This window comes from Lolium perenne, chromosome 6 (genome assembly GCF_019359855.2).
Source record: "Lolium perenne isolate Kyuss_39 chromosome 6, Kyuss_2.0, whole genome shotgun sequence".
NCBI classification, from domain to species: Eukaryota; Viridiplantae; Streptophyta; class Magnoliopsida; order Poales; family Poaceae; genus Lolium; species Lolium perenne.
The window spans coordinates 105,245,684-105,254,665 of NC_067249.2; the positions used below are offsets into that span (position 1 = coordinate 105,245,684).

Below are 8,982 nucleotides of genomic sequence, written 5' to 3' on the forward strand. Positions count from 1 at the left end.
GTTTGCCCATCTGAGGTTATCCTGAATATCTAGTGTTGTGCACGCATATCATGGCCATGAAGTCCTAACTCCCATGTATTAGCGTGAGACACTAGACCCAACACGGGCTTACTAGGACGTGGCCTCTTCTTCAACCCTAGTATGTCAAGCAATAAAAAGAAGACTAATAGGTTAAGAGATTTCCAAGGAAGGGTATTATGTGTTGTGGCGTTTGTGTCTTTGGGTCTTTCTTGAGCGGATGAAGCCTAGTGATTGGTTGTATACGTGAGCACGCATCCATTGGCTGACACGTGTCACATCTAGCAATCCACTGTTACCATCATTTTTGGGTTAGCAAACTACATCAGCACTAACAACACTTCCAAATCACATAGGACCCACATTTTTAAATTTAAATAGTGGGCCAGATGCACTTTCAGATCACGTAGGACTCACGTCAAATACACTTAGCAATGGATAAGACAACGTCAAGGCAACAGATCCAATTGATGAGAACCGGATCTCAACGCAGATCGTGTGGCATCTAGAGGGTGCTGACGTATACACCTAGTCACCAAATCCCCTCTCCTTTTTTGAGTGTGTGTATTATTCAATGTTGATCATCTTGTGACTCTGAAGCTTGAAGGTTGATGAAGATCTTATTTAGATCTCTGACTTGATGAGCATAACTTTAGAGTTTTCCATCGTAGAAGAGCGAGGAGTATACGAGTGAGCTACATGTACTTATTGCGTCAAGCTTGGCGTATGTGACTTGAGTCCTTTAAAGACGTGTTGTTTTCTTCGACAGTGTGTATACTGTATACTTGATGAAATTGATAGGTCCTTAGTCACGTGGTCATCAATCATCCACTACCTTATTCATCAATTTCTATGCGCGCACGGAGAGAGGAGTTCCTACTGTTCTAGTAAACTCTGATCAATGTACCGCACTTAGTAAACGTACCTCCTGCCTGTCTTCGACTGAAAACCTACCGGAAGGGGCACTAGATGCACTTTTAAAGACACCAAAAGATCACCAGGTAGTTTGGATGAACATGTAAACACTTTATGCACTTCCATATTACCTAAACCTCCACAGCGCCCACCACAATTGTAAGAAAGACATGATCCAAAATGCAAGATCAACGGGATGTCAAATGACCTTCCCCATGCAAAGCAGATGATTGTGAATGGTCCAAAGAGACCACTTCGTCACAGCAGCTCCAATCCAAATGAAATAAAAAATATCCACACGCCCATGTCTAGTACTACCTCGGGTCAGAATTAATTGACGCCATATACTACGAGCTCATGTATATTTTGTGCATAGGCCCGCGTCAATCTAATCCGACCGGAGAGAGTAAGAGATAACAAATCCAGGATATAAGTAGGATGTACAAGCCAGCCAGCTTTTGTGATACTTGTCCAAAGGAAGATTGCCATGGAGCACATGAATAAAAAGTGATTAGTGGTTCAACCAAATCACATGGAGGGCACTGTTCCTTGGTTGGGCCATTTAGAGACAGGATCTGCTAGGTAACTTCTATTGAATAAATTATTAGATTTTGATATTTTTATGTAGCCTAAAATTTATGTAGCATCACGATTTTGAGAACACAGTACAACGTAGACGCTCATAAACACACACGTACAAACACCCCTATGAACGCACGCACACCCTACCCCTATGAGCATCTTCGAGTGACTGAGCCGGCATATCTTGAGGTTAACAAAGTCACCACTAGCGCATCGCTGATTAAATCCTAGAATAAATCCAGGTAAATACACCCATGTCAAGCCTAGGACTTGAACCTGGGTGTGCCAAGCTCTGTTTGCGTAGCATCACGATTTTGCATGTAGGATATATCATGAAATTTTTTCTGGAGTACAAAAATATGATTTTTAATTGTGTAAAAACCCCGAAAGGCCAAATACTAGATTTCAGACCCCCAAACCCCCAATATTTGATTTCAGCGGGACGTTTCTTCTTCCGAATCAGCGACACCAAAGAATCATTGGTCTCACCAACCCGCTGAAAGGCTAATATGATGTCATGCCTGATTGTATCCCAACAGATTTTGACGAAATTTCAAAAATACGTCCAGCACGAGCACCTAATCAATCCGCATATCCCACAGTAGATCGTGCCCATGATTTCATTCATCCTGAACAAGTCATCTTGGCTCCATGCCATGCCTAGGAACTCCCAACTCAAGACACCATTGACAGGGGCGTTAGAGCCCAGAACTCCCTCGAGGTGGCTTTCTTGTAGGTACAAGAAATTGATCCCTACAATGTTTGGTTGATGAAGTTGCACGACAGTAACACGCCCAAAAAAATTCAAATAACTACAGGTATCCAGAACCACTGAACACAATGAATAACAAAACTTCAACTGCCAAACTTCATAACTTCATCTCTGACCATTCATGCATCAAGTTCTGGAGACATTGCTACGAACCATAAATTTTTGACAGTTATAGGATGCTAAGAACTTAAAACCACTTCACAGGTCCAAAGTGCATAAGCCCTCAGTACAGGTAACTGCACCTCAAAATGGGACTGCATACTTGGAATGGTCACTTCGTAGGCATCAAGAACAAAAGCAAACTTCAATAATCTTGGTCCATAGTCTTCCACAGCAACTTGCCTCTCTTTTTCTCCTCGTCTGCAATAAACAGGAGCAGATGTATAAGCTTCATACAATCACCAAAAGGAGAAATATTTTTCTTTGGACTCGTTGTGATATTGCAACTACAGAAGAAAAGTAGATGCTTTCTTTAACAAAGGAGGATATGGATACTAAGCACTGTATATGGTTGGAACGAACACATGAAGTAACATTTTCAGCCATAAAGAGCACAAAGTACCAATGCTCAGTAGCATTCAGCACATGAAGTAACTTCAGTTTCAGATTACAGATTACGGACATACCAATTTACAGGGACATAAATAATAGTACCAAAATGTAAAACTTAAACCAACACTCAAGAATCATGTTTAACTGGGACAAAACGTCACTTCCTTACAGTTACTTATCATTAATTAGTTGATACAAGTGTCTCCTCTAAGCTCACTAATCCTAAGCCTCTCAATTCCATTCTCTTTTATAACTAATGTAAATAAGAACCATAAGTAAGATAAAAATGAAACTAATTAAAAATACTTCCTAATTAAGCTGAGATGAATTTGCAAATTAAATCAACCTAAAAGTGCTTCCTTAAAACATAGTTCCATACTTGCTTATACAGTTACACACTTGCTAGTCAGATGTTGCAAATTAAATCAACAGGAAAAGAATGTGGCAAATCATCAGGAAACAAATATGGCAAAACATCTAACCGAAGCTAGATATCGCAGTAAACTCCAGATATTCTTGAATCAATCTGGCAAGTGACCATAGCCACATACCTAGTTACTCTCCCCTGAATATTGAAGGTGAACACATATGATATTTTCTTTAACATAGGAATGAACTCATTTGCAACATCTGGTGACGGTAATTATAACATAAACCACTGATTAAGAGACACGACTGATCTAGTCACTACTAGGGTGTCGACTCGACTCATGAGGGTGGTGGATCGACTTGAATCACAGGGGAGACGGGGGACGGGGGGTTGACCAGTCAACGAATTGTCGACTATTATTGGCCAGCCTAGGTTTTTGAGTCAAATGACTCACAAAAAGGCCCACTTGTCAGGTTTGCCTAGAGATTAGCCAGGCCATTGTCACCACTCCTGGAGCTGTTGCTGCTCTGCTCTGCTCCACTCTCATGCCTTTGAACTCCATTGCAGTATACTACTATTACAAGTTGAGTACTACTATAGTATTTTGTAACAGCTACTCTCTATTACAAATCGCCAAGCACTAGTCACGATGATAGGGCAAAGGTGTCCGATCTTTCGATTGGTTGTATCTATCATAGAGATGTCCTCATCACACGACTAGTCTATGAATCAGTACCCTAGGGACTCAGCTTGACTCGTTTACTTGTAATCATTGGCATAAACCCAACAACTAGAGATGCAAGTCTCTACCAACAACATAAGCTGAAATCTGATCAATATCTAACATACCAGATTATAACAGTAGCACAAATTGCATCAACCTAACCAATTCAATCTCCTAGTGAACACTTATTGCACTTTAACTTACCATACAAATAATCTACTGAAACAGCAAATGAGTATTTAAATGACGTTAAACCACATCTCAATATATAGGAGCATAAGTCATGAGATGCATCACCCATCTCATCTCCTTCGCCCTTGTTTACTTTCTACAAATTAACTACCCCTCACTACCTGCACAAAAGTACACTGGGTATATGCCCAACCGAACTCCTACATCATCTGCATCTAGCTAATCTTTCTATCCTTCTCTAAGTTGGGTGGAAAATTTTGATTGGAGATATATAAAGCCAGACTTACTTGTAGTACACTGCATAGAGGTAGAATAGTTTAATTGCTTGAAATTTCCAAAGTGACATTCAGATTTTGTAAAACACACTAGCTCAGTTCACATTAGGTAATCCTATGATTCCGCATATATCATCACAAGGAAACATACTAACACAAGTTAAGAAGAAAGGTATACCATATAAATGGGTTGACAGCACCAAAGGGTTCAGTCCAGCAATCCTATGAATATGTTGGTCACCTCCTTCTTGGTGTCGGCTCGGCGAATCTCCGTCTTCATCTCAACTACTCTTTGTTTCTTGATCTTGGATTCCAAAGCACAAGCCTTGTCATCAGCAATGAACTCAAATGCTCTTTTCAGTGTCTCCCCACATGGATGCTGGGCCTGGATGCTCTCCACATAAGAGGCAAGGTTGGGGTACAAATTCTGTAATTCATCGAACTCTCTTCGCGTGTTTTTCACATTAGGATCTATATCCATTTTGTCTTCATGATTCTCCTCATCATTTTGAGTGACCGCTGTGGCCTCCTTTGGCCCAAGGCTATCCGCATCTCCATCCTTTTCCTCTTTGTCAGACTTACCACTCTTGCTCCTAACCGACGTGCTGCCATTTTGAGTGGCAGTATTGGTGGTCTCCTTTGCTTTTGCATCGCCTTCTAAGTCGTCCTTATGATTTCCCCGTTTCTTACTCTTCACAGGAGTATCAGTAGTGGCAGCCTTGTTTGATAACCTGCCCTTGGTAGCTCCATCTAGCTTCTCTTTGGTGGCCAGCTCCTTCTTACTCTCAGTGACAGTTCCGACATTTCCGTTCACGGTGCTGGTGGCTTCCTTTGCTGTACCACCCTTTTTCTCTTTGTTAGTCTGCCCCTTCTTGCTCATTGAGGTAGCAGCGTCATTTTGAGATACGGGGGCAGCAGCAACCTCCTTTGCACTTTCTCCCCAGACTGCCTCCGAGAGGTTGAACTTCCGGAGGTCATCATCATTATCTGGCAGGGTGCCTGTACTCGCTGCCTTCTCATGCCGCTGCTTAAGATGCCGCACCTTCTCATACATTTCAATCTTGGTACAGGTCTTCCTTTCAAGGCTGTCGCCAACAGCAGCAATAAGTTCAACAGCACTAGGCTGCGTGCCATTAGCCTTGGTGTGGCTGACAAGAGCTTCCAGGACCTTGATCTCGTCCTCAACTGTCCAGCGTCTTCCTGCGGGCTTGGACGGGGAGCGATCCGGCGCAGCCTTTTCCTTGTGCTTCTTCCTACCCTTGCTGGTGGAATTGGGCTCAGAAGGCGCCTTGCCAGACAGAGGAGCCGCATCGGCCTTGGCTTTCTTCGGCTTGACAGCAGACGGTATGGACTCAGCGGCCTGCCTCTTCTTCCCGGGCTTCCTTGCCGGCTTGGTGTGGACGGGGTCCGGGCTATCCGAGGAGCTGCCGTCCCCCTCATCGGCGTCAGATTCCGAGGGCTTGCCGGGGGAGCGGGCGGCCTGAAGGATCTGGAAGGCATTGGCGTCGGTTTCCGAGTCGTCGGACTCCTCCTCCTCGCCTGCATCCGATGAATCGGCGTCGGCCGCGGCGGTGGAAAGGTGTTTAGGGTTTTGTGGGGCCTTTTGGGCTGCGGGGGTGGGTTCCTCCTCCTCCTCATCGTCTTCGTCGGAGCTGGACTCCTCCCGCGGAGGCGTCGGCGGTGGCGGCGACGGCGACGGCGACGGCAGGCGGCCCTTCTTGCGGGCCATCCTCGCAGTCGCCGCTAGGGTTTTGGGGGTTGGGAGCAGGAACGGCAGTGAGGCGAGAGCCAGGCCGGGGCAGCGGAATGGGTGTGGGGTAGCCCTAGCCCGTTTGGTACGCGCCGCTGTTTTTGGGGAATTCGACCATCTGGCGCTCCCTGTTCAGGGCTGGTTGTTCTGGGCCGGGCCCGTTAGAGAGGGCTTTCCTATCCAGGATTCTTTTTTTCTTTCGGTTTTTCTAGTTTTCCTGGTTATCCCCTCTATTTTCGGTTTTGCTGCTCGGTTTTCTGAACTCTTTCCAATTTTGATTTTTTTTCAAGTTTGAATTTGAACAATTTAAAAATATTTTTCAAATTTTAACAAATTTTAAATCTGCACATTTTCTATATTTGAACTTTTTAAAGTTTGTACAATTTTTAGGTTTGATTTTTAAAAAAAATAAACATTTTTAAATTTGAAAATAAAAGAAAAAAAGGAGGAAACCCTATTTCTTATTGGGTCACACCGAAATGTGGCCCATGAAAGGAGGTTGCACACGTGAGAGATTTCCGTCCTGCAACGGGCGAAGTATAGGAGCTCCAAGAATTCGATTTTGCCACACGTTTCTTTGCCATTTGATCTTGGGTTGTTTTCCCTCAACTTGGCCAACAGGTCGGGCTGAACCCATGTTAATGCGTCGGGCATGGCACGACCCACAAAGGCCCATTTGTAGACAACTTGTGACATGCGGTCTCGCTAGGCGCCCTAACATGGCACATTAAGGGTGTGTTTGGTTTGAGAACGCTTGTTTTAGAAACCTGTTTTGTGAAAAGTAAATATTACGGTCCAGAAAGCACTACCATGGGGGGCTTAAAAGGCCCGATCTCTACTAGCGTATGCAAAATCGCAACTCCAGATTAATTGAGTTTTTTTATTACATATGAATGGCAAAATCTTAAAATTTTGGAGTTTTGAAGATACATTTATTTACTCTACTTAGATCCATATTTTTTATATTTTTAGGTAGCTCGCAATACAAAGTACTTTAAGCTAAGATTTTACACATCTATAATATAAATCATTGGGTTCGTGTAGAGTTGTCTTCCTATTTTAAAACTTGTAAACCTAAATTTTGAATTATTTAAAATAAAAATTTGATCATCCGCAAATCACCAGCAAAGTAAGGACATGTTCTCTTAATACACTTCCCGAATAGATTAGAGTGTTTTGAAGAGTACTATGGAAATTTTCACTTAGTATGAATCTATCTCCCTCAATACACGTCAAATCCGGTGGATCTCAATGATACCAGAGAAAGACCTAAGAGTTTATGTTTAGCTTTTGAAAAAGCTACTGATGTTCTTATCAAGTAGGACATACTAAGAGTTTCTTGTAATAAGCCAGTGTGATGGTTTCATTAATCTTATCAATGGAACCGGGGAGGTTCTCCCTGTTGATGTAAAGAAAAGACCTAAGAGCAAGTACAATATTTGGCTTATAGCCCGCTTCGGTGGCATTTTTCTTATGTGGAGGAGAGAGATAGAAAAAATGAGGGGAATGAACTTCAATGCAAGAGCGCATGTACTTCTAAGCAATTTGTGAGAGTAAGAGGTGAACCATGTTTTTGTAAGTAGTGTATTTTTATAGCTCACTATTCTACATCTTAGCTATAAGTAAGATGATAATAGCCTATATATAGGCAACTGATTGTTACTCCCTCCGCCTCAAGAAAATTGTCTTAGATTTTTCAAAAATTGTTTTTTTATTCAGATGGAAGCATCTCCCTGGTTCCATTTCATAGCAAAATAAAACCATAATGTCACTAGCATATTCAAGCATTCAAAAGCAAACTAAAATATTGCCCCTCGGGCACAACACTAACCAAACCCGTAGGTTATAAACCAACACTAACGAAAAGCCTTGCCGAACTCATCACCAAAGCTAACCTTCACGCAAAAGAAAGTTTTAACACTAGAGACTACATGCTACACATCACTAGACTAAAAGCACGAGGAAGCATCACATCACGACATGAATTGACTCATCCTCCTTAGGGTTCTCCCGCATGTATGCCAGTGAAACTCTTCCCCCATGCACCATTTTTGTCGCAGCAGTCCGGGATGAGATCGTCCAATCAAAGCAAGTACACTTCACATTACTTCCAGCCTCGGGGGACTTTGAGATTTGCCACCAAAAGATCCATGAACAAGTTCATCTTTGTGGCACCTCTGGGATCGGGGTTAGACAAATATCAGATCCTTGCCTGATATAAGTCTAACCTAGAGCATGAGAGACTACAGTGAGAGAATCGGTAACACAATAGTGACTCTACGACTTAAAAGCAATATATTACAACTCTTAGCACAGTAAGATCTAAATTATTACACGCAGAGGTCGATGGCTCAACATTACAACAAGCAATGAAAAGCAAATTATGTTATGCTACATAACAAGATAGCAAAGGGCCTAAGAGGCCATAACATAAATCGACGTCCCAGTCCATAAGTCCTCGGGCTGCTGCATGGGAACACCAAACTACTCGTCGATGTTAACGTTGAAACCACCTTCCATTGTAGCAACTTCATCTGCAGCAGAAATGTGACAAGCCGAGTATAGGGACTCAACAAAGACTTAATTAACATGTTCGCAAAGCGGGTATGCAAGGCTTTTTGTAGAGCCTCTTTTGTGTAAAGCCAATTTTCCTTTGTAAGACAAAAGAGAGGAGAAGTTTGATTACTCAGAACCTTTAAAGGGGAATAAGAGAGCGATATCCCTAGCTCTATTGATCATCATTTGATATCCACCAAAACATTAGACTTAATCTCTTCAATCAACCAAAAATTACTAAGATTGGCATAAATCTCATTTATTCTGGCTCTCTTA

The 8,982-nt window shown here is 42.5% G+C and overlaps 1 protein-coding gene across 1 annotated transcript; it reads right to left on the reverse strand.

Moving 5' to 3' along the window:
• Positions 1-2,360: 2,360 nt before the first annotated feature.
• On the reverse strand, positions 2,361-6,227 carry LOC127307452 (uncharacterized). Its single transcript, XM_051338184.2, has 2 exons — positions 4,579-6,227; positions 2,361-2,647 (listed from the first exon to the last, which is right to left on the reverse strand). Exon 1 carries the CDS (start codon positions 6,127-6,129, stop codon positions 4,609-4,611), a length of 1,521 nt encoding a protein of 506 aa, XP_051194144.1. The 5' UTR covers positions 6,130-6,227; the 3' UTR covers positions 2,361-2,647; positions 4,579-4,608.
• Between the last annotated feature and the right edge of the window lie 2,755 nt (positions 6,228-8,982).